Here is a 25,549-nt window from a genome sequence, read left to right as displayed (position 1 = left end):
TCCAGAGGGTCGCTTTCTTACAGTCCTTTTCCAAAGCGAGTGGTGTGTGGCCAAGAGCTGGGGAGATTTATGGGCATTGTGAGGTGCTCGAGACAGAACATGCCGTGGTGCTCCAAGAAGCAGCTGTAGTGCAGTACCTGTTCCAAGGCACTATACCATGGACAGCACAGCAAGCACAGAGCATCAGCAAACAGTCCCTTGGCCAGCATCCACCTCGGCCAGGCCAGAACTCCTGTCCAGAAGCAGGTGGGGGTCCTTGGGACAGCCTCTATCCTCACGACGGTCGTGAGGCGTATGAGGGAAACTCTGGACAGACTCTTACAACATTCAAAGTTCTGATAAAAAGCTTCAAGAAGATCATAGGAGAATCACCTAATAATTAATAGCTAGTCATTTGTCAGATTTGTTCCATTTATTTTTTTGCAATTAAAGATTAAAGTCTGTTTTTTCCCTCAGCTTTGTACATCTGATGCCTTGCCTTGTTACTAAGAGATGAGGTATGATTTGTACGATGTGTAGGTTCCTCTCCTGGAGCACAGTGGTTTTAGCCACATAATTATAGGAATGTTGGCTGGTCAGTCTATAGCTATTTAGCTGTTAGCCTAAAACAGTGATTTTTTTTTTTTTGTTCAGGGAGGTTACAAAGAAATCTGTCTGCCCTTTCCAGGCATACCTGGATATGTACAATTTTTGTATACATATAGAAATAAATATATTCTTGACTTTTAATAATCAATATGTGCTCTCCCTGCAATTTCTTGATCTTCAGCTCAGCCTCACTGTTTACCTTTTTCTCTCCCTGGCAGCTGTCTTTTAAAGAAAATAATGAATCTGAGCTGCTCCCTGGTCTTGTTGAGCTTCCCTGGTAGTTGACGGTGTGGTTTCCTGAGTAAGTGAGGTTTATGCATTGTGCTTTCTGTCCCTTCTTGTTCCTCAGGCTCATTTCAGAGTGGACAATAAAAGGAGTAAGGAACTATACAATTTTTTTTCCTTTTCCTTTCTGTTTTTCCAAAATTTATTAGCCAGATAGACAGGTCCCTAGAGAGGAGACAAGTGGGCAGAAGCATCAGGATGGCAGTTGCCAGCTGGACAATGGACATTTGAGTTGCTCCAGACTAGCCCCATCCTACACTGGTTGGTGCCTGCTGAAGCTGGAAGAGGGGCACAGTAGAAAGCTGGCATGGTGTGAGGGGATGTGCCCAGAAACATGTAAGCCCATGCCAGGTGAGTCCTGCAAAACTGCTCCATGGTTTTAGGTTGCTCTGGTTTCCGGCTGCTTGGATTTTTAAGCCCTTTCATCCCTTCCCCATTGCTTGTCTATAGCAGCTAGTGTTTTATAGTGCTTTACTGTGTTTGCATTGGCAGATTTAATTCTGCTCTTCCTTGACTCTGTGTGAAGTGAGATTTTGATGCGAGTGAAATTTTGCTGTTGGTGGTTATGAAGACATGGTGGTGAGGCCACCTGTAGGAACTTGGAAAGCATGGAGAGTTGTACTGTGTGATCTGGGTCATATGTAATCAGCAAAACTGATTTTTATTGTGATATCATAAAATCAGATTTGTGTTTTGTTTGTATTAGGGTTTTTGATTTGTGCCTTGTAAAGAAATGTTGAACTTGTATTTGGCTGAGGAGGAAAGCAGTTGGAAATATATGGGTTGGACTGTTTGCTCTCTGCTTCACAGGGAGATGAACCTTCCTTCAGGTCCAGGAGGGGTTTCTCCACTCCAAGGCCAGCAGTGTGTCTTCTAGGGATTTTATATGTGTAAATGTAATGTAATATTCATCTGAACTGCTGTGACATGTTGCAACAACCATGTTTTCATACTTTTTTCTTTCTCTCAATTCAGTTTGGGGCAGAAATTACTGCAAATGAGAGAGAAGTGAGAAAGGGACCTAGCCTAGGTTACTTCTCCCATCAGTTCTCCCCTGGTCCCCCTTGGGTAGAAGATATCAGCCCCTTCTCTCAGGGCACTGGGACCTCGCACCGGAGAGGTAAGGGAGCTCCAGGGAGAAGGCAGCTGCATGAGGGCTAGCTGGAGCAGCTGTGGAGCAGCCAGCACTTGTATTTTCAGAAGAAACTACAAAGCCTGACAGGTTTTTTCCAGCCTTGTACCCAGCTGGCTTGTAATTGTTCTCACAGTGTCTCCACCCCAGGTTTACTCTGTCCTTTCATATGGCCCACAGCTTGCTTACCCCCTCTCTCTTTTGCTTAACTTTCTAAACAAGCCCATTGGAAATGATAAGTAAATAAATGGTGGATTTTGGAGCGGATCACCGTTAGCTGCTGTGCTTGCAAATCAAAGTGGTTTTTGTGTTGGTGGAGGCTTGTTGGTGTCCTCTAGAGAGAGGCTGAAGAGGGAGGAGGTCTGGCTAGTGTGCCAAGGTAGAGCTCTATTAATTAACAATTGTTAAAAAACTTTTTCTGTGTGTTCAGAGACAGTGTTCAGAGAATTTTTTGATGTGCAAAATTAAATTACATTGGTTATAGTGATAAACTGGTGACTGGAAGTTGCTTTGTTTTGTGGCAAATATTGGACAGTGAATATTGCACTTTGGTTGGAACATTGTGGTAATATCACTGTAGTTAGCAGCTCTTACCTCTTTCTGAGGCTGGAAAAGACCTCCAAGATCATCAAGTCCAACCTTTGACTGAATCCTATGATGGCCATTAAACCTTGTCACCAAACTCCATGTCTGCTCATTTTCTGAACACTTCCAGGGACAGTGACTCCACCACTGCTCTGGTTAGCCTAATCTAATGTTTAACCATTCTGTGTCAATGAAAGACTTTTACTTAATATCCAAAAAATAGTAAGAATAATATCCTAAAAATACTAATTAATGTCCCAAAAATGCTAATTAAATTTATATAAAATATAATCAGTTTGATGAAATTGTATTGGCTGTTCTCACTGGGATTTTGGTGCCAGGCTTCCACCTCCCGTGGATTATTTTGGGGGACATTCCATGGAGACCCTGAGAAGACCCAAGGAGGGGGAGGGTGGCGGTGGTGTGAGTCAGGATCTCATGAAGAAGCTCTGTGGAGTGTATCACAGTGTCCACCCTGCTTTTGTTGATGAACTTTTCTCAGTTCTGCAAGGGACAACAAAATCCTTGAGGTGATGTGCTTCATACTATGTGTGAGAATTGTTTGTAAGAGAAAGGCTACACCGTGTTTTAATGATAAGGCGATGCTCCTTATCAAGCCTTCCTGAAACTACTCCTCCTTGCTACAGCCTCAGCTCTGCAACAGGTTCATCTTTGTCAACCAAGTTTTAATTGCAATTGAGCATTAATTCCCATCTGTGTAAATTCTAGTATGTAAATAAAGTTTCTTCAGCTCCTCATTGGAGAGATCTTACATTGTTCTTGTTTGAATCAGTGTCCCCTCAGCATCTCAGGGAAGTTTTGTGTTTTTCAATGCTGTGAAATTTGGTGCAAATGAAAGGAAGTGAAGGTAAAATTATAGTACTAATAGTAAAACACATTTTCTTCTCCTGGACTACACTCCCACGCAGTCTGGCTTTAGAACATCTCCACCGAGTAGCAGCAATTGCCGTCAGCGAGGCCCCCTCCCCTTCCCACATTTATTTCCATGGTAACCCGGAGAAGGCATTCTGCAGCCTCGAAACTACTTTTGCTCTTTCATCATGCAAGCCGGCATTGTCAAGGGCTGAGTGTATTCCTACAGCTTTGCACGAATATAAAAAAAAGAAAAAGCCTGAATTTAGCTGGGCAATTTTTATTTGGGAGGCCCTGCAGCAGGAAGGAACAGGCAACCTTCAAGTGACCTAGTGTCCGTACATTGCTTAGTAAGGAAAAAACAGTCTTGCTTCATTAATTGATTAACAGGGAGGGTGGTGGTCATCAGAATGGTCTGTCTGTGATTTCCTGAATGCTGGGAGGTGGGTGGGTGAGGGGCAGATGGCTGGCCAGGATGGGCTGGTGCGCTACCAGTAACCATGCATGCTGTGATCTGTTCAAAGAGCGCTTTTTTGTGAAGCGTGTTATGCTTTTTCAGGTATCATGTAGAAAATGGTGTCTTACTAGATGCCTGCTCCTGTTACCTATTAGCCGTTTCCTGGTGTAGAAGTAGGGGGATTTGGCAGTATTGGGCAGTGCTTGCTGAGTGTGAGCAGTTTAGTGCTGGTAGTAAAACATCTGCTCTTTCCGTGCAGCTCCATAATGAGCTGTATTGATTTTATACTTTTTAAAATCCGTATTTATGCAGCATTTGCGTGTAAATGAGAGGATTTTGTTCTTTTTGAGCCAGCTACGGCTGTTTGATTGCTCTGTGTGATAGCAGCATGTGGAATGTATAGTACTTGGTAAAAGAAAACCAATTGCTTGCAAACAGTGTCTGCAAATGGAGGATGAATGAAATGATGTTGTAAGTAATTATTTTTTAAATAATCTGAAAGCAGAAACCTGTCTGGTCCAATTGTGGTCAGAATCTTGTATGACAAAGGAATTGGATGGATTATTAATTCGAATTTTCTGCTGATGTCTGTTTCAATGTTGTCTGAGTACCTGATTCACAGTGCAGGAAAAGTATTGGTTAAAGTATTTCAGGGGTGCTGCTTGATCAAAGGATTCAGTTGGCGTTTGGTTGGCTTGGGACAAGTTGGCAGGATTTTTTTCCCTTTCTTAAATTATTTGGTTGAGAGGGGTAAAAATGTAGCTTTTTTCTAAATGTGTCTGAAGTACATAAATGACTGAGAAGTCACCATAACAACATGGGGACCTAGATCAGACTTTCCCTCCATGCTTCTACTGTTTTGTTGTTTTAAACTATTTGTTATTTAGGCATTTCCTGAGGTGTTTGAGGGAGTAGCAATTCTTCCACGCTTCTTTGCTAAGGGATGCTGAGTATATCCCTCAGGGAGGAAGACAGTTTTGCTAGATGTATTGCTGGCTGTTCCTCTGAGCTTGTTGGGACACAGTGAAGCCACGCTACCCGAGGGGATTAAGGTTTGTCGTCAGTTCCTTCCTTCATCTGAGGCATTCAGATTTCACCACTTAAAAATTTTGAAGTGGTGAACACACACTGTGAGAAATTGGACCATACAGGACATTCTGAACCCTCCTGAAGCCATGGCACTTTTCAGGAGGGAAAGAAAGACTCCCCAGGTTAGAGAGAGTGTGCAGGGAAGGCAGTAACTGCAGGACATTGAATAAGAGGCTTTGATGAGGAGTTGTGGAGGAACAGCATTTGATTTCTGGTCTCCAATATCACAGCTGTGGGCACGTCTATGGAATTAGATGTGCTTATTTTGTGGTTAATATTTTGGGGTGATCTGGCTTAGGAATCTTCTAGAAGAGTATTTACTTTGGGGAGGAGACATCTTACCTGGAGATCTCTCCCTGGCACTGTATTCTGCCTCCTCCTTCTAGGGTTGGAGAGGTGTTTGTTTCACACTTGCAGCAGCAACCTATGTAATTGATAGTGAATTTGGTGGAATAATGAGTAGAACTAGATGTTCTGTGGAGGTAACATTTCCGTGTCAGCAGAGGAGGGTAATTACATACTTCTTGATGGGAAAACACCCACTGTAATTTGGGTAAATGAAAGTAAAGATCATTGCAGTTGTCACTTGTGCCCATCTACAGCTTGGAGGGAAAGTATGTCTGTGACATTTTCTGAGAATGTATGGATTTACTTGCCCTCATGGCAGAGCTGTGAGTATATTTCAGTATTGAGGCAATTGAAAAGTAAGTTGAATGTGACTGACTTTCACCTTGTATTATTACACTGCATCTCAACATGAGAATATGAAGAACCACGCATTTTCCTCTTGACACCCATTAATCAAATGTTTTATTTGATGCCAAATGAACAACAAAATGGCATCTTTTAATTTGGAAAAATGTTGAGTTCTGTCTTAATGCTGGAGCTAAATTTTCAAGTAATGCATAAAAGAAATTTTCTAGCTGGGTAGGATTATCTCCTTTGAAGAACTGCATGTCTATGTGGTGCAGCCTATTTTCTCTTTTTCTTGAAGTTACCTGATATTATCATTTTGAATATAGAAAATGTGCAGAAAATTTAGTCCTTCAGAAGTTCATATCAAGTATCTGAGAAAAGATTTATTTTGAGCCAGAGGCTCAAATAATGAAAAGAACAAGTAAGAGCAAGAGCCTGGTGGAGTTAGTTGTACAGAATTTTGTTGTTACATATCTTGCTTTCAAGATTCTTAAAGTTAGCATACATATCATAATGCTAGAGGCAAAAAATTGAAAGTCTTGAATTTAGGAGTAGCTAAAAAATAAAATAAACGTAAACCTGCCCTTCCTTTCCCTGCCAAAAAACCCCAACCACAAAAAACAAAAGAAACCTCTTCTTATTTTTAGGATTGGAGTCAAGCTGGATGCTCTAAGAAAATCAGCAGCAAAAGAATTCCCTTTAACATACGAAAATACAGTGGGGATAGGGCAGAGTGACACAGGTGGTGCCATTACAGCATTCTTGGGACTTAAGGGTTTGGGTGACGGAAATGATGCTTTTTACTCCACCTGTTCTCAGCAGTAGTGCTCTAAGAGGTCAATGACAATCACCTGAAATCAAGGCATCTGTATTTTTTTTCTTATTAATTGTGTTCATTTCTAAGTGGGGAAAGAAAAGTCTTGGTTTCAGTCCTACAAAATAGGATTAAATTAATTTGCAGTATTTTATTAGGAACAACCTTGTTTTGCTGTGTGTCAGAGACTGGCACTAGCTTGCAGTGTAATCCTGCTCCTTGTTCCTTCCCAGTACATGAGGAGTGTGGGTGTGTGAAGAACACCATGAAGAACTGCATCCAAAAGTTTAAAAATTCTTTTCAACTTACAAGGTCCCACTTACCACCTCTTCAAAAAAGGAAAGACTTCATCATAGTAAATAAATTCACAATTTAACATTAAATTTGAATCTTGTTTTTAATAGAGCTATTGTTCTTTGCCTTGCTTCACCCAACCCCCCCCCCCAAAAAGAAAAAAAAAAAAAAAAAAGAAGTTTCTGCATATACAAGTTCCAACAGGAAACCAAACTGAGCCTTTTCACTTCAGCATGGGATCAGCTGAAGTTTAATTTCCCCTATAAATGTGATATGGCAATAAAAAATCCTTGTCTCATAAACTGTAGAGGTCTGGAAAACACACTAAAAAGCTCAAGGTCTCGACCTCTTTGGCTATAAAAGGAAAACTGGTTTAACTTGAATTATATTTAGTGAATAAGTGGTAAAAATGCCATGGCCTGAGAAGGTGGAAAGATCAAACTGGAGTTATTTTCCTGTAAAGGTGACTTTGCTTATAAGCGGAGTAAACAGTATCAGTTTTTGAATACTTCTTTCAATACTTTTGATTCCCAGTGAAAAAGTATTTTGTTGCAGAACAAGAGGTTTTGATATTTTTTTTTCCATGCCATTAGGTAATAATAATTGAGATGAATTGTTTCTGTTTGCTGGCCAATTGAGTTGCAGTAAACCATGTCATTCCCAGGGTTCTGCAGAATGTAGGACCTGTTACAACAGCAGCCCTGCTTGTGGTACCACTGCAGAAGATGCCTCCAAGCCCAATTCTTCTTTCTTCTGCCTGTGGTCTTACTGGCTTCCACCCCAAGCATTGCTTTCACACCACTCAATCAATTCCGAGTTGAGTCAACCTTCTGAGTAAGAATAATGTAATGTCTGTGGTTGAGAGAGCAGGGCAGAAAGACTCTCTCAGTGGGAGGACATTAAGTGTAGTATAAAACCACACCATTAGTCCCACCACTTGTATCTTGCATCTGTGTTAAATTCTGTCTTTTAGTCCAGGATTTACCATTACTTTCTGCTATTGGGTGCTTGGTCTGGTTTGTTAAAATGTCCTTTTTTGGAAATACTACTGTGAGAAGCAGAATGACAATACATACAAAACATGGAATGCTAGTGGTGGTCATGTGCTGGTCCTACCAGCTGTTGAGTTTTCCTTCCAAAGCAGTTGCCCAGTGCTCTTGTGTTTCTTCTGCCCAGCCTGGATGGAAAATTATGAAGGGCTTCAGGACTGGGCCCTCAAAGAGTTAAATACACAGAAGTACTAATCAGCGAATATTTAGGTCATGGAGGACTGAGACTGCAGAAAGTCAGAACACTACTGACAGTCAGGGGGTTTATGTTGTTAATGGACTGAGGAATATCTTTTGTCAAGTCATAGCACCAGATTTTGACTTTGTGATTGTCCTTTCTTTTGTGTTTATGTTCTTAGTTGCAGTTGCTGTTGCTTTGCAAGAGGTGGAGTGTTCAATAAGTCTCTAAATGGGCTTTCTAGAACCATTACTTGTGTCTTTCATCATGTCCTGCAGCACTAGTCAAAGCTGAATTCCTAATAATCGCAGATATTTTGAAGATTACCTTTAATCTTCAGGTAATTGGTTGTCTTTTCTGAGGAAATGGTTATAAAATTCAATGTCTTACTGACTTTTTGCAGGGCTCTGACCCATAAATCACTTCTCAGTGACATGGATAGTTCCAGTTTGAAAAATGTGGTATACAGGCTTTGCACTCTCCTGGAAGGCTTTGGTTCCTAAGGGCAGGGCTTTCTGGTCTTTTCTGTCTGCAAAATGTAATTGAACATCCATGGTGTAATCTACATAAGAATGGTAATGATGAGCTCACAGTGTGTGTATGTCCCTGGTGAGAGAGGCAACTCCTGCCTGCTGTCCCTGAGGCCCAGATGGTGGTGACTCTTAAAAGGTTTGTTTGCATCCTCTTTGATAACCAAAACTACTTGAAGCTTTTGCTGCTTTCAGGAGAATAAACAATAAAATTTAACGATTTGTTTGTTTGTTTTTTTCAAATATCAAAACCCAGTAATTTTAATTGAACATTATCATGTGTATTTCCAATAGATTGCTGAGTGAATTGGAATTTTATGCTGTTAAATGTTATTACAATTTAAGTTCTTTAGTCAAAGAAGCCAATATACTGTTATGGCTTTTACATAGCTTTTATATTTTTAATTCTGAAAATGTTATGAAATAAAACATGTCTTATTGTACAGAAGAATGAGAAATCCTAGTGTATAATATAGTTTAGAATGTGTGATAAATGGAATTTTACTTGTTATGAAGAAATTTGTATAGTTTTCATGGCTATAATGAATTCCTTGATGGAACTGTAATCTAGCTGTTGTAATTCCATTATCAGATGAAGTCACTGAACTGAAGTATTTGGAGAACATCCCTGGCTGGGTCACTTATTCTGAAAACTGCCTGTGCTTTGTGTATCATATGCACTCTGGCATTCAAATGTTATTTAAGTTTTTTAAATTACAGGTAAAGAACTGTAAGATTGCTACAACATGTATTGTGTAGCTGTTTGTACTAAATGCAAAAAGAACTAGAGGTTCACACACTTAATGTTTGTTACTCTAAGCCAGTCACACGTTCCTATTATCAAATGTATCTCCTTGTGGAAGATTAGCAGATGGATGTACTAGTCCTCAGTAGAGTGCATCTTGTGCTCTATGCCTTTCTCCACATGTATCTGTAGCAAGGGATGTTGCCTTTTTGTGCATCTGAGAATTCTAAACTGGCTGTTCTGCAGAGAGGAAGAGAGATCTGTTCAGTCCAAGGTTTTTTGTAGATATTGCATTGGGAATGCTGTAGGGAGTTGCGTTCTGGGCAGGAAGAGAAGGTGCACCATGGTGAGAAGGAAGAAATACTCTTGGATCTGACTAGAAAATTTGAGAGATTACTTAGGATTTTCCATTTGTTTCTAGTTTTACTCTGGTTGTTTTTTCACAAGGCCAGATTCAATGAGGCTCTGACCAGCCTAGTCTAGTGGAAGGTTTCCTTGCCTGTGGCATATGTTGGAACGAGATGGTCTTCAAGGTTCTCTCTGACCTAAACCACTCTGTGATTCTCTAAGTGTGCATCCTGCAGGGAACAAAATACCCGATTCTTCCTGACCATTACTATTTAAGGACTTTTCAATTAAAACCCACCTTGAAGCAATTATTTTGCTTGACAGGTCTGATTTTTTCTTTATCACAGTACATCACAGAACCTAACCAGAGCATTCCCATTCTGAGAATACAGCTTTAGCCAGTGGTCACTGGAGCTCAGGGCTGGCCTCTCTGAGTGTATCTCTATGGAGTGTCTGCAGGAAGACTGAGAGGTATGGCAGGAACACAGAAGAGGGATGGTCCCATGGCACAGTGGTGTAGTGGCCCCATCAGAGTGACGGTCAGGGAACAACAGGGCCGTGTGCTGGGTTGTGCACGACAGAATGTGCACAGCTGGCTCTGCACTCGGACTAACTTAGAAATTACCAGAGCTGCAGCCATCCTGTTTGGCTTCTCTGAGGAGATCTGTCCTTCCCAAGCAGGGCAGGTGGGGAGACACGGCTGGTGCAGATTTTGCATATATTTATGAATGACAGATTTGGATATGGGGAGATGACACCTGAGCTCTAAGCATCTGTCAATTAGCCTCAGTTTATTTATGAGCTAGGACAACACGGCTTAAGATTCTTTTTGAGCAATAACTTTGTGTGGTGACAATCATCACAGTTATTTGTGGGGTCTGCCCATCGTATGCAGAAGCTTATCTCAGTGCCAGAGGGGAATGTGGTTAAGGACTGTGTGGTCAGTTGGTCTCATGATCAATGACAGTCAATGAGTTGGCGTGTATCAATCATTCCCAGAATGGAGCAGGGTGGCCAGGGCATAATCAGACCTTACTGCAATTCGTGTATGCATGTGCTGTGGGATTTGTTTTTATTTTTTGGAAGGGATATGGAGGGCTCAGTGGTGTTTGCTGACACCAGAGTGCTGTCAAGGAAGCAGAAGTGTCCTAGGCAATTTCGAGATGGATAACTGATATCCCAAATGATAACTTGGGCTCTTGCAAAATGTACTTGGGTTTCACATTGTTGTGGCTAAGGATTGGATGAAAGTGTATAGGTATAGGTAACAGGAGAGATTAAATAGCTGCTAGAGATACAATTAATTAACTGAAGTTTTGTTGGGAAAACTCATTCCTTTTACTCCAGTTTTTCTCTGTACTCTGTATTACAGCCCTTTGATCTGGTGTTACTTTCTTTGATGCTTGTCAGGCTGAAATAAAGGATGCTTTATGCTATCCTGTGACTGGAATCCAAAATACTGGACTTGGTTCAGTGATTTTTTATCTCTTCCACTTTATTTATCTGTGCATTGGACATGGACACCTTTAATCTTTTCCTGGTTCTTTTTTTGCTCTCGTTTTGGATCTTAGAGGGTGTGGATCATAGAGGGAGGAAGCATTGATCTAAGCTAAGGAGATGGTTGTGCGAGGAAAAAAGAATGCTCTCTGCTCTTGGTTCCTTCATCTGCAACATACAGAACAAGTTTGTGTGTCCCTCCACAGCTGGAAGAGATGTGAACTTTGACCTCAGGAGCGGCTCTAGGATAACCTAGGTGTGTAGGTCTCTGGAGGAGCAGAGTGCAGAGCTTGAGGCTGTAGAGAAGGGTAAAGATTGTGTTCTCTAGTCAGCTGAGAAAGCAATGCGGACCTTTGGTCAACATCATAGGCTGCTAGAAGTCTCCAAAAAGCAGAGACTCACAGTGGCTAGATCCCTCCAAGGTTTTCCTCACTCTGGATTTGCAGTCACTGTGTGTCTTGGGTTGCAATACAGGACGTGACCAAAAGTACGTATTCTATCACCATCTGTTGAAATCAACTAGGGCAGTGATCCTTATCTCTGGGGGAAAAATCTTCTGTTAATAGGCCATCTGATAAAACCAGGTAGAGCAGTCATCTTTATCTTTTCCACAGCCCATCCTTCCTCCAGGAAGATATCTCCTGTTAATGGGCCATTGAATCCTACTGTATGACTGATAAAATTACATCATCCCACTGGGAGATGCTCCAATCAGGGGGAGGAGCCAAGCCTTTCCTACCTAGATAAAAACTGAGATTTGGAACCCAAGACAGCCTTTTTCCACTGGATTCCAGAGGAAAATTGGACCTTTCCACATCATCACTGGACCTTCAGAGGAAAACTGCACCCTTCTACAGGAGCACTGCTTCAACTGAACCACATCTGTCATCCAGGAGGATGCAGCCACCACTTGATGGGACTGCTCCCAACACCCTGACTGACTGACTGACAGGGGTGTCAGGTTGTATTCTAACTCTGTCAGTGTTTTGGGGTTTGCTCTCTGTAATAGTGTATTCCTATTTTAATTTTCCTAGTAAAGAACTGTTATTCCTATTCCCATATCTTTGCCTGAGAGCCCCTTAATTTCAAAATTATAGTAATTTGGAGGGAAGGGGTTTACATTCTCCATTTTAAAAGAAGAGACTCCTGCCTTTCTTGGCAGACACCTGTCTTTCAAGCCAAGACACTGTGTGGGTTGCTTCGTCAGAAATATAGATATGAGAAAGAGGCATGGGACCAGGGATGCTTTTGCTTTTAGTCTCTCAGTGCTGTCCAGGCTCTTAAAGACTCTTCCAAACTGTGACTGCTTTTGTGAGCCCATGTGGCACTCAATAATCCGGTCCACAGCAGAGGTACCACAGTGACCTGTTTGCTAGTCTCCAGTTGTTGCCCATGTTCAGCTCATCAGTCAGAAATATTTTATTCTGTGTTCATTTCTCAATAAAGGGCTTATTTTTTAAGAACATTATTTATTGATAATTTACATTGTTATTTTGTTACATTTGTTTAAAAAGGGACAAAAATATTATTATAGATGTCGCAGTGTAATATGTGTGTCCATGCTTGGAACTAGTCAAAACAGGTCCTGAGCAGCCTGCTCTGTGTGGCCCTGCTTTGAGCAGAGGAATTGGACTGGATGATCTCGTCAAGCTCCTTCCAACCTCAAAGACACTGTGGCTGGGCCATTTTCTGTCAAAGCTTTAAACTTCAAGTGCGGTGTCACTGAGCCACACTGAAAGCTGAAATATGTTTTCTTTTAGTGATTATTGAAATATGATTTTGAAATATGCAGCTCTGCTGTCAAAATAGTGTCAAAACTGTTCTTTTCAATAATGACATGGAATTTTCTTAATTTCTGCAGTGTGGAGTGACAGCACATTGTGATCACACAGAAAAGCTAGTCCTGCCCTGCAAAGCTCACTTCTGTAGCAAAGGACCTGAGCTCAGTTTTACCTACTTTTATTTAGCACCTAAATAGACTTTTAAATCAGCAAAGGCGAATTATTGGTTTAATAAAACTGATAATTCAGGATTATAAAGAGAAAGCCAGTTTGTTGGGACACTATTGGAGATGAATTATATTGTCATTAAATCTTAACTGGAGGATAATTTTTACTTATCTTGCTGGTTAAATGAGAACTTACATTTTGCAATGTGTGACATTAAGAAGATGCACAGGCACATCAACTGAGCAGAGAGGTCCTTGTATGCTGCTTTTGTCATTAGGAAAAACAATTTAATAAGCTTTTAGTAAAAGAAGAAATTAAGTACATGAAGCATTTTTGACATGGTTTTGAATGAAGGCTGGAATTTGCTCATAGGACTCAATCAGTCTCTTTCTCATCATTAGGTCTTTTAAATCACTGGAAGGTAGGCAGTGTAATTCTTTTCTCTGTTCTCCCCTCTTCCCACAACTCACCAGTTCTGGGAATTGGAGGTCTGCCGTCTTTCTCGTTGTTCTTGGGAGAGAATCATAAAGACAGTAAATCACCCAGATTCAGGTAACCTGAAAGGAATAAATTGAGATGGCTTTGGCTGCAGTAATTTGAATGTAGAATAAATTTGTTTAGGTTTTCACAGTAATTGGTTGCTCTGGTGTTGCAATTCCTGTGTTAAAGTAGTACAGATGTGAAGTTGCAGGTGTGTTATTAGCCTGCAATAGTTGTTTGATTTGCACAATCAGTGTAATTATAAATTAGGACTCTTTCATCATAATGAAAAACTTTTTATGTGTCAAGGGAAAAAGAAAAAAGCAAACTCCCTGCTCATCTAAGAGAAAGTCTCAGGAATGCTGAATAAATATTCTGCTGTCATCTATTCATCAGGATCCAGTGTGTGCATCTTAGAGGAGTGTCATCCAGTGTTGGGCATCTTAGAAGTGACATAGACATCTGACATCATTGAGGAATCTGAAACTATCAATCAATATGATAGCTTCAACTCGGGAAATCAGTGGTGAAAATGCATTTATAGATACAGCTACATACTGCACCTCATGCTCAGCTGCCTTTGGCTGATCTCTGAGGACACTGTAGAGGGATCAGTTTTGTATGGGGTGTTCCCTTCTGGGAGATCAGGAATTGTCCATGGATTAGCACCCCTCTGTCGCGGAGGAATTACCTTCCATCTTCAAGGAATCCTTTTGCAAAAGAGGAAAGCAAAACAAAACACAGTCTTATGAATTAATGAATTCTGGGTTTCAGGTTAATAGCAATGAAATGTATGACTGAAAACCAGTTCTCCTTTCCCCTTTTAAATTAGGCACCTGCAACAATTTAAGATGGACTTTAGTATCTTGACCTTGGCTAATGCAGGAATTAAGTGTTGAAATCTACTGCTGAAGTTAAACAAGTTGCTTTGCATTTCATCACACAAAAGTAGGACAAGACTTGTATGCACTAGAGAAATGAGTCTGGCTGCTCATCCCTTCTTGCCTCCCTTTCTCTAGTAAAGAAAGAGCATCTGTCAGCCCCGTGTGATGGCTGAATCTCCTGATGTGTGCTGTGAGCAGTGTTGTAGCAGGGCATTTGTTGCCTGCGATGTCAGGCTGGCTGAAACCTACCCCAAGCTCCTTCTTTACTTTGTCACTCTTTATGCCTCAGTCTTTTTATGTCATCTAACCTGCTTTTCTCACTACATGAAAGAGTCTCAGGGGTTTTTCTCTTCTACCTTTGATATTGTTTCACAGAAGGTTGCTGTGTTGATGATTTTAGCCTAATTAAATCATGCCATTTGAGGGGGAAAGTCAGCTAAATGCTTCCTCCAGAAGAAAGAGATTTTCACAACCTCTTTGTTATACTTTGATAGATCATAAAAGTTTGTAACTGTCTTCCATTATGGGGATTTGATGTTCAGTATCCCCTAACGTCTATTCTCTGCATGTCAATATGAAGAGCAGGCCAAATGTAAATATTGAGATAACTATGGCTAAATGCAGTAATTTGCTTACCAATGAACAGTCTCCAGCCCTAGGCAGAGAAATTAAACATATTTTGTCAAATTGGAAATATGTTTCCTGTGTGCCTTATGGGAATATCACTGGAGGCTTGAAATCACAATGCCAAAGTTTGGGACCAGATCTGTGAAGATATGCCCAAATGCTGAGGTGTGATAGAAATGCTGATGCAGAAGTTACTGGTGGACACCTGTGTCAAAGTAAGCTGAGAGATGAAACTTAAGGCCAGGCTGATAATCTCCAAAAGGATACAAATATAAACAAAATAAGAAAGAATAACTTTGGCACAAGTTTGTCACAGAACAGCATTAAAGAAATTGAGAGTTGCTGCTTAGGTGGGTGTCAGTCTTTTCTCCCAGGTAGCAAGTGACAAGACAAGATGAAACAGCCTCAAGTTGTGCCAGGGGAGGTTTAGATTGGATGTTAGGGAAAATTTCCTCACTGAAAAGGTGGTCAAGCCCAGCACAGGCTTCCAAGGACAGTGGTGGAGTGTTCAAAACACATAAGTACTCAAAATGTGTGAAGATGACACAGAGGAGACACGGTTTAATGGTGAACATGCCAGTGGTAGGGAGATTGATGGTTCAGCCTGGTGATCTTAGAGATCTTTTCCAATCTTAACCATTCTATGATCCTGTGATACTGTGGAGAAGCACACAACGTTGATATTGGTTCAGGACATGATTGTGTAGTTCATTATCACACTCAGCAGCACTGCAGGAACAGATCTAGAAATTACAGTATTTGCATTAAACCACATGAGAGAACATATGTGACTACTTAAAAAAACCTCTCAAACCCCCCAAAATCCATCAGTTCTCATTTATACTCCAGCAGAGTTTAAATTGTAATCACTTAGAAGTTTATTAGCAAAGAAATAATTACATACGGAGTTTTCCACTCTTGAGACTTGCATTTATCCAGTGCTCTGATAACAGTGATGTACAGTGAGGAGCTGCTTCCCCGCAGTCCCTCCTTCTCTGCAGGAGATGGTGAGGCTGGATTTGTTCCTGGAGTGCCAGCTGGATGAGCCGGGTACCTTCTTATAGAGATTTCAGTACAACCCTGTCATTTGGGGCTGACTCCTGTGACTGAAGGGAGGCTGAGGCTGTGCAGCAGATGGCGTGTCCTCTGTGTGGATGTTAACAGAGGGCTCAATTAAAACAGTCAGTAAAAATACAAGACTTTTTTTTAACTTTGTACCAATAGCCCCCGGAGCTGAAGGTAAGTGCTCTCTAACTGCAGTACCACATCCTGTTTCATACAGGAAAGAAATATATTTTTGTTTCAGGGCTTTATTGTGCCTGTTGTTAGTCCTGGAGGAGAATATATATTCTGTGGTGCTTTACTTTGTTTTTTTTTCTCATTTTTCTTTTGAGTGAATTTATTCTGTCCTCAGTATGGCTTTTCTGGTTGTTCTTCCAATTCTCAGGCCCTCTTGGAATTGCCAGGTTTGGAAGCTGGTCCTTCTTCCCATTCAGCTGATGTGTTTTTCTCCTTCATTCATTTTTGGCCAGAATTTGCTTGGCAGCCTACTACAAAATAAAAATAAAATAAGAAATACCACTTTTCTTCTTTACTAGGTAAAGATGACCTTCCATATAGTTAATGATAGAGTCTGATATTTTGTCCTGGAAAGGAGTTTAAATTTTCTCTGCTGGTGGCAAGTTGAATTGATCCTGGATTATATCTCAAGAGATGTTATCATTGCTGCTTTGGTGGAAATGATGGGGCATATTTGACTGGCCTTGGAAGGATTCTTGCTTTGTGCTCTCTGTGGGGGATGTGGTGGCCAGCTGTACTCAGAGCAGCATAAAACACCTAAGAGTAGAAGTGAGTGCCTGCTTGATTTTTTGTTCTGTTTTTTTTTCCTTTGCCCTAGCATAAAGTTGTATGTAATGACTTTCTTGCAGCAGGATTTCTGAGACGTGCTTGTATTTTTGTCTTTTCTTTACCTTGTCATTGGGTAAGTATGAAGATTTTGTCAGGAATTTGGTTTACACATCTGTGTTAAGTAGTGCTACAATAATTAGGTGTTGAAGCTTCTCATTTCTGTCACTCAGAAACCTTCTCCTGACCATTGTAATTACATAAATGTAAACTCTTAAGAATCACTTTTACAGCCAGTTTTTATTAGCAGTTTACCTCAGACATGGATTAGCTGGCGAAGGCCCCAGCTGCCCCTGCAATGGTAGGCAGCCAGAGAGCCTGTACTGACACTGCATTCCTACTTTGTGTAGAACCAACAGTGCCAAAAGTGTTTCTGGCTGGACAAATGTGGGTCTGGAGTGTGAAGTTTTAAAATTTACATGCAGTATAGAAAATGAAGACTGTGCTCCAGTCTGGGGAATATGGAGTGGGACACGGAGTGTGCTTTATTGTTGTGAGGAAAGGGCTGATGTAGGTCTGTTGTAAACCTAATTCTTTAAATGAAAATATAACAGATTAAATGAGTAATTAAAATTCTGTGATGGTTTCTTTAAAGCAATTGTGGAGAAATGCCTGGCTGCAGGATCAAGTGTGAAATGTCCCAGAGGTAGAAGAGGGTTGGAAAAGCTTTGCACAGATAGCTGGATTAGGTGCTGTAATGGATAGGGCAATAAAAACAAGATTGCAATGACAGATACAGAGACTGCACTGAAATGAGTGTGTAAAACAGGTTTTTACTTATTGTATGTAAAAACCTGTTCAAGAAGAGCACAAGTCAAAGATGAAAACTCCTTTCTCCAAAATGTGCCTATTGTGATTCAGATGATGAAAGACATAAGGTGTCTGCCAATGCTGGTAAAGCACAGCCTTTATCTGGATTAGCTCTGTCCTTTTTTGAAAGACAGGTGTCTGCCAAGAAAGGCAGGAGTCTCTTCTTTTAAAATGGAGAATGTAAACCCCTTCCCTCCAAATTACTATAATTTTGAAATTAAGGGGCTCTCAGGCAAAGATATGGGAATAGGAATAACAGTTCTTTACTAGGAAAATTAAAATAGGAATACACTATTACAGAGAGCAAACCCCAAAACACTGACAGAGTTAGAATACAACCTGACACCCCTGTCAGTCAGTCAGTCAGGGTGTTGGGAGCAGTCCCATCAAGTGGTGGCTGCATCCTCCTGGATGACAGATGTGGTTCAGTTGAAGCAGTGCTCCTGTAGAAGGGTGCAGTTTTCCTCTGAAGGTCCAGTGATGATGTGGAAAGGTCCAATTTTCCTCTGGAATCCAGTGGAAAAAGGCTGTCTTGGGTTCCAAATCTCAGTTTTTATCTAGGTAGGAAAGGCTTGGCTCCTCCCCCTGATTGGAGCATCTCCCAGTGGGATGATGTAATTTTATCAGTCATACAGTAGGATTCAATGGCCCATTAACAGGAGATATCTTCCTGGAGGAAGGATGGGCTGTGGAAAAGATAAAGAACAGTGTCCCACCTTGATTTAACAGATGGCCCATTAACAGAAGATAGCGCCCCCAAAGATAAGGATCACTGCCCCACCTGGTTTTAACAGGTGGTGGTAGAATGCATACTTTTGGTTACATCCTGCATTGCAAACCAAGACAAGCTTGCAGGAATGTACCTTAGGAGAATCTAATGAGAATAAAGATGGGATATTTTGATGCAGGCTTATGGAAGATACAGTGACAATGATGTTCAGTAGTGACACTCAAGATGCTACAAAACATCTGTTAGAGAAAGCATCCTTATCTAAGGCAGTTTAAATTAGTCAGAACAGGATAAAAGTGCATTAAATCTCAAAATCCCAAATGCTAGCCTTATACGTCTAGGGAAACTATTGGTCCTTCTTGTACTTTCCATGCACAAATTTGTTGATTTTAGCGATTCTTTGTGATTCTTTCTGTGAAAAACTTTTTTTTTTGTGTCTGTATTTCTGTGGTGGTGTGAGGTGAACTGAATATACCAAATTCTGGCAGCCCTGTTCAGACAGAGCAATTGGCAGAGTTTTTCAGCATTGTGGTTTTTGTAGGAACCCAAACCGGCAGCTCCTCTGTGGCTCCTCAGAGATGGAGTCTGCCCTGAAATGCAGCATTTATTCAAAAATTTTACATTTTGCTTCATCCTTCATCATTTCCCATGTGGATTCTGATGGGAGAGAAGGATAGGGGAAGAAGCTTTGAACATTTTCAAGACATTTGATGTAAATCTTTTAGCAAGCTCCATCCTATGCTGGTAGAAATGCATTTATTATTACTTCTGTGGCCCCTCATTATTGCCACCTTTTGTGGTCCCTCATTTCCCTTTTCAGACTGTGAAGCAGACGGAAGGTTTGTGTGCTGAGAACTGTGTTTTTGTTGGTTTCCATGACGTTACTGCTGTTACTGACTGTTCTTGTATTAATATCAAACTATATCTAAGCGAAAAGCTCTATAAAAATATGAAGGAGGCCTACAAGAGAACTGGAGAGGGTCTTTTTACAAGGGTACGTAGTGATAGAACAAGGGGAAATGGTTTCAAACTAAAAGAGCTTCAGTTTAGGTTGGATCTTAGGAAGAAATTATTCTCTGTGAGGTTGGTGAAGTCCGGGCACAGGTTGCCCAGAGAAGCTCTGGCTGTTCCATCCACGGATGTGTCCAAGACCAGGCTGGATAGGACTCTGAGCAACCTGGTCTAGTGGAAGGGGGTTGGAACAAGATGATTTTTGTTTAAGATGCCTTCCACTCCAAACGATTCTGAGAATCTCAGATTCCATGATCTAGGTTTCTCTTTTCTGTTTGAGAAGATTCAGGTTTCTAAACCATCCGCATCCTTTGTATTGCCTTTCAGATGGTTTGAAACTTAAACCCAGCAGTAATCTCCCATGACTTGTGCGTAGCAAAGCTCCTCCATGGGCATTTGCCACACTTAGATACTTTGACTCACCAACCGCAGTGGTGGTCGGAAGTGAGCTGGGAGAGGCCAGTTCCTGTGAGCATGGCATTTAACCCATGAAATGAAAGCTGCAGCAGGAGCTGTTCTTCCTTCTTTTTGGTTGTCTTACAGCTTAAGCAAGTAAGAAAAAATGTATGAGTCTCTGCTCAAGCACAAGTAAGTGATATGCCTCTCTTTTGGGGGGGAATTGCAGTCCATGCCAGATTCTTGCTTGATTTGGAACATAATGTTTGCTTGATTGCATCTATTTCTGAAAGCTTATGGTGGTAACTTTGCTGTCACTCTTTTTGCTGAATTTTATGTTTTAGAATGCCGGAAAAATGTAAGCTAATTGTTGTCAGTGTCATTGAGCTGGGTTCTGTAGCAGGACTGTACAGCCCCAGCACACACTGCCTTACACCCCTGCTGAGGTCTCAGCTGTGCTGTAGACAGGAGGAAGAGGTGAGCTTTAAGTGGGTTTGAGGAAAATGCTGGAGTTAATAAAGCAGACATAAGAGGAAGAATTGATGTGTGAATTTATAAGATAAGGGTCAAAATACTCTACTTTGCAGTACCATAAGTAGCTCATAAGAAGTTCTTGCATAGACAAAAGGGATGTGTGGTGGTGCCACACATTTGAAAATAGTGAGGGAACCACTAGCTTTTGTTTTTAGTAAGAAAAGTAAGGTGCCTCACAGCAATGAATCCCAGGAGGAAAGAAGAAGGAATTAGGTTTTAATTCCTTTTGAAACTTCACAAAATGATACCAACAGGATAGACCTTTTTTTGTGGCAGTGGTTGAAGAAGAATGGAGAATGCTTAGGGTAACTGGTACTTTATCCCAAGTCAACGTGGGGTAGCTGGGCTCAGCTTAGGATGTCCAGTTGGGGATCCCCTAGGGATGTGGTGCCTGAGGGCAGGAGAAGCTGTGGCTCTCCTCCTTCAGCTGCTGTGGGGGACTGTGGACATGTCTGGCATCTACCAGGACTTTGGTGCTTTGCCAGAGCTGAAACCAGTGCCATGCTTGTATCATCAGACAACACAGCATGGGTTAGAGGGGTCTTCTCATATTTTCTAGAACTGTGGTAGGTGCAGAGATTTGTCCACTGAGGAATTGGATCACTGAAGCAATTTTTAAGAAAATACAACATTGCTAGATTGCATTCCAGTCACACACTGGTTAATACCTGCTGAAACACTGGGCTCTGTTTTCTGCATGCTACCCTTTTAATTTTCTCTAATTCAGGCTTTTCCTTTGTGCACTGCTTTAATTTCTGGCTGTGTTGAGCTACTGTTCATAAGGAAGAAGTCCTAGCCCTTCCTCTTAAAAGCTGGCCTGTGACAGCACTGCTGCTGTCACAGGGAGTTTTTGATACCCAGAGCTGAGCTATCAGCGTAAATTGTCAGTGATGATGTATTTGCAGTAATCTATTAATCTGCTCTAATAATCTTCTCTGTTTTCACTGTTTTTCTGTTAAATGAAATTGCATTTTAATAAAACCTAGTACTTACAATTTCCTGGTTTTAGCTGGAAGGATGTCTTAATAGCTGGTCTCAAATCTGCCGAAAAGAAGATTTTTGTGGTAAAAATACTAATGAAGCTTCAAACAGCAACAACTGGCAGCCGTATGTAGGGAATTCAGGGGTTATATATTTGGGTGGCAGAGATCAGCAAGTAGATTTGTGCCATCTGAAACTATTTTTGATAACAAAATCTGCAGTGTCCATGGCTCAGACTCCAGGGGCTTTATTCAAAAGGTCACATCCTGATTTCATACCATTAATATAAATCCAGGATAATTTAGTTGATGTGAATAGGAGTGCTTTTCATTTCATGTTTTTGATCTTAATAGGAATCCAGCTGAAGGTAAGTTGCATTTTGGAAGCTAAAGCCATATTGTTGAAGACATCAGAGAAAGGCAAAGACTGGCTTTTCACCTTTACATGAATCCTTTCTATGTGATGCAGGCCACCCTCTGCTCTCGCGAGATTCTGGTGAATTCAGCTAGTCTATTTCAAAACAGTAAGAGGGAAAGAATGTTTGTCATGTTTTCTTTGCCCATTTTTAGTTCATTTATGTTCAAATTTCTAAATTTGATGTATTTTTCATTTCCGAGTACTACCAGAACCCTATATATTTATATGTTCATATCCAGCATCTTTGAACCACATTCTCATAAGACACTAGAAAAGTTGATGTGAGGGTTTTATGTAGGCTTGCCACAACTCCAAAAAACTCCAAATCAAACACTGCAGAGGGTCCATGATGATTTGTTTTCAAGTCTTCACAGAAGTGAATCAAGAATGTAAAACTAAAGACCAACAATCATATTAATCACTTCTTTCTCCCTGTTGACACTGGATTGTATCTTAATGGCATCTTCTACTCTAGAGCCTTTTGCAGTCATGTTAATATTTAATATAAGGAGGATTAATAAATAGGGATTAAATGCAATGTGAGTGACTAAATCTGAAGAAATGGCACTTGTACCATTCCCACCACATGGAATGTATTTCTGAATCTTCTTAATACAGTTGTACTTTATGGAATAACGTAACGTTATATGCTACAGCACTTGTATTTCTGTGCAGAGAAATCCTTTTGACATGGTTTTAAACTGTTATATTTGCTCTATTATTTTGCGTATCTATGGTAAAGAAGTAAACAATTAATTAAAGACAGGATTTGAATTTCTGCCTTTCTAATCAGTCAGGCAGTTTAACAGGATAATTAAGGCTGGGTATATTGGTTGTGATAACCTGTGAGTGAATGGCTCACCCCTCTCCTTCCCCTCTTCCCTTCCTTAGGAACTTAGATGAGTGATATACTTCCACAAGAAGCACAAATTTTCTTCAGGATCAATAGAACGAAATAAATACTGACTTCTTTCCTTCCTTCCCTCAGGCTGCCCTTGTTCTCCTTTTCAAATCAAGTGTCACATTGACTCCAATCCCGTGTTAGAAGCATGTGGGGAACTACAGCACATCAACTCAGCACAATGTCTCCATCAGGCTGGAAGAAAGCCCAGAACCAAAACTGCACTGGCCAAAATGCATCCTCTACAGAAACCCCAGGGCAAGTGGCTTTGACCTTCTAGAAATTGTATAAGCTGCTACTGCACAGGAAGTATACTATTTTAAAATTATTGTTCTAATTTGAGTCACAGCAAACCAGCTACTTTTACATTGTAATGTGTAGCTGATAAGGTTTTACTATCTTCATTTTCCAATGTTAGATAACCACTTAGAGAAGCCTTCAAGAAGAAATTGATTCAGCAATAACCAATTACTTAACTTGTCACTTTATATTTTGTCCTGTTATTATACCTCATGCAGCTATGAAGCGTAAGTTGAATTTAACAATATTGTTTATATTTTTGATAAAAATTTTATAAGTATTTTAGGTGATAATATCTTACCGTTTAAACCTGGTCTGTTTTCCATTTATTGTAAGAACTATGTATGGCAACAGGAAATGCCTAAATGGAACAAATGCATTTTAAAAATACGAAGTAGAAGCTAAGCCAATCACATGTGGGCTGTGATACTTCCAAAGAACTGCCAGCTAATAGTCAAATAGGCGGCAATCTCAAAGTATGATGGAACAGAAGACAGGAAGAAAACTGTTCCAACTGGTCCCAAGCTGTTCTTCTGGTCTCCCTAGGCTTCTGAATTCTACAAAAAAACCTGCAGGAAATTTCTTGAAAGAGTATAAATTGTTTTCATGGTTCTTCCTCAGCAAAATGACATGTGGTCTCTCTTCGTAATGCCAGTTTGCCAAGAGCCCTCCTCTCGTTGCCTCATGCTTTGTAGAATTGATTACACTTATGTATGTAATGGGTGCTTGCTTCAAGGGAATTGAGGATGCAAAAATTATGGAGCTTGAGAGGTGTTTGGAACAAAGGAAGCTAAGCCTCAAGAAGATACTAAATTCATAAACCAAAATGTTTGGAATATGGTGATTGTCTTTTGAAAAATAAGATATTTTGGTGTTGTACACATTGAGCCATTGCACCAATACCCCCTCCCAACTAAAATACCTATACAAAAGGAATTCAGCCTTAAACAACAACAAAGAAAGCATTGTATTTTATGTTTCTGGAAGTAAACCTTAAACATTAAATTATTGTACTAATTCATGCTTGAAACATCTCACAACGTCTGTGTCTTTACGGAACTTTCATCTAGAAGTCTTGGTAGCCCAAGTTTAATTAATGGTTGTTCCATGAATCTTGTTATTACTGACAACAAAAAGGAGTAATAAAAGTGTTTGTTCAGTAATCTTGATCCGTTCTCCGCCCAGTCTCCATCTGGGATTGCCCTGACCCAGGTGCACTTGGCCTTGAACTACATCTGGTGTGGCTGAAATTTTGCTTGCTAAGTAGTCCTTGGTAGGGTTAGTGGCTTTGTCTGCATGCCAATGTCTCCATTTTGCAACATTACTTCAGTAGGTAAAAATTCAGAATGAACAGAAGTGTTTTCCTGCTTCCTTTTGGTCCAGTGCAGAGTGTGTTATCTGAGGTGATTCAGATGAATCCACTAACAGGAAAGACAGCAAACATTTACATGGACAGCAGTGAGACCTAGTGTAAATGCTTTGATGTTATTGTAAAACCTTTAGGTGTTATGGATCAGGGCCAGCTTTGAAGACCTGATGGGGTATGTAGGGTTGGTTCTGACATGCCTACCTGCTGCACTATGCACCCTCTGTAAGGAGCACAGAGCCTGTCTTCGGCTAGATGGGTCGGATAGCTATGTGGATGCTTGTTTTTAGATTGTTTTTTATTTTTACAAGGAGGGACATGGCCAGACACTCACTGGTCACATGGTGTGCACATGAAAACCTGGTGAACAAAATCAGATCTTCACCATTCCATTTATATGCAAGAAGATGTTATTTTCCTGTTTTCCTCTTATTCCTGTATAAGATAGGGCTTGTTGAGGTCTTTTCAAAATTGGACTTTAACAAATTCCTATCCTTTGTTTTAGGATAAGAATTTCAGAAGGTTTTGGAGACTGGGCAAATCAGTCCTCTTATAGGAAGTGTCCTCTTAAAGCTCAGATCCTTAGAAAATTTGAGTTTCTTCTTTCATGCTGAAATAAACCAAATAACGTAGGAAGTTGAAAATACGACCTATACTCAGGACTTCAAAATGCTTTAACAGCTCTTCATCACTGACCTCAGACACTGTCTGGCTATGGACTACTATTGCAGCTGCCCATCTGCTGGAGCAGGGCAGACATCTATGTTGATGTGGATCTTAGAACAGATGCAGAGCCTTCTCCAAGGAAGGGACTTTTGAAGTTGTCTTTTTGGGTGCATATGCCTCTGCTATCCTCCTAAAGCAAGTCACCCTGGAAGTACATTCAAAACAGTTGTTAACTCAAGCCCCATTACAATGCTGATCACACGTGCCAAATGGATGGTCAGAGTAAGAAATGGTTGAAAGAAACTGTTCTCGAAAATGTTTTCTAATACAGCATGCAGTTTGATTTTCCTAATTTAATGTGTCAACTCATTGGATAGTCTAGATTAGAGGGCACACTTGGCAGTGCTATCCATGCAGTGTGCGCTTTGGGAA

The 25,549-nt window shown here is 40.6% G+C and overlaps 1 protein-coding gene across 11 annotated transcripts in view; it reads left to right on the top strand.

Annotated features, from left to right (window-relative positions):
- FGD3 (FYVE, RhoGEF and PH domain containing 3) overlaps nucleotides 1-25,549 on the top strand; it is a 95,290-nt gene that overhangs the window by 25,768 nt on the left and 43,973 nt on the right. For 4 of the 11 annotated variants that reach the window (XR_015806149.1, XM_088171753.1, XM_088171751.1 and 1 more), the window contains exons 1-2: nucleotides 1,203-1,224; nucleotides 22,873-23,043. Coding sequence is in view for 9 of the 11 variants with exons in the window: in XM_088171753.1 (XP_088027879.1) it covers nucleotides 1,218-1,224; nucleotides 22,873-23,043 (178 nt within the window). In the remaining 2 variants the exon portion in view is untranslated. Of the gene's footprint in view, nucleotides 1-1,202; nucleotides 1,225-3,589; nucleotides 3,814-20,010; nucleotides 20,145-22,872; nucleotides 23,044-25,549 lie in introns of those variants that run through there. The other 7 variants (XR_015806150.1, XM_088171758.1, XM_088171750.1 and 4 more) reach the window with 5 other exon arrangements.

The sequence above is a fragment of the Sturnus vulgaris genome, chromosome 11 (assembly GCF_052056855.1).
Source record: "Sturnus vulgaris isolate bStuVul1 chromosome 11, bStuVul1.hap1, whole genome shotgun sequence".
Taxonomy (NCBI): domain Eukaryota; kingdom Metazoa; phylum Chordata; class Aves; order Passeriformes; family Sturnidae; genus Sturnus; species Sturnus vulgaris.
This window is presented reverse-complemented; position numbering and strand designations above follow the sequence as displayed.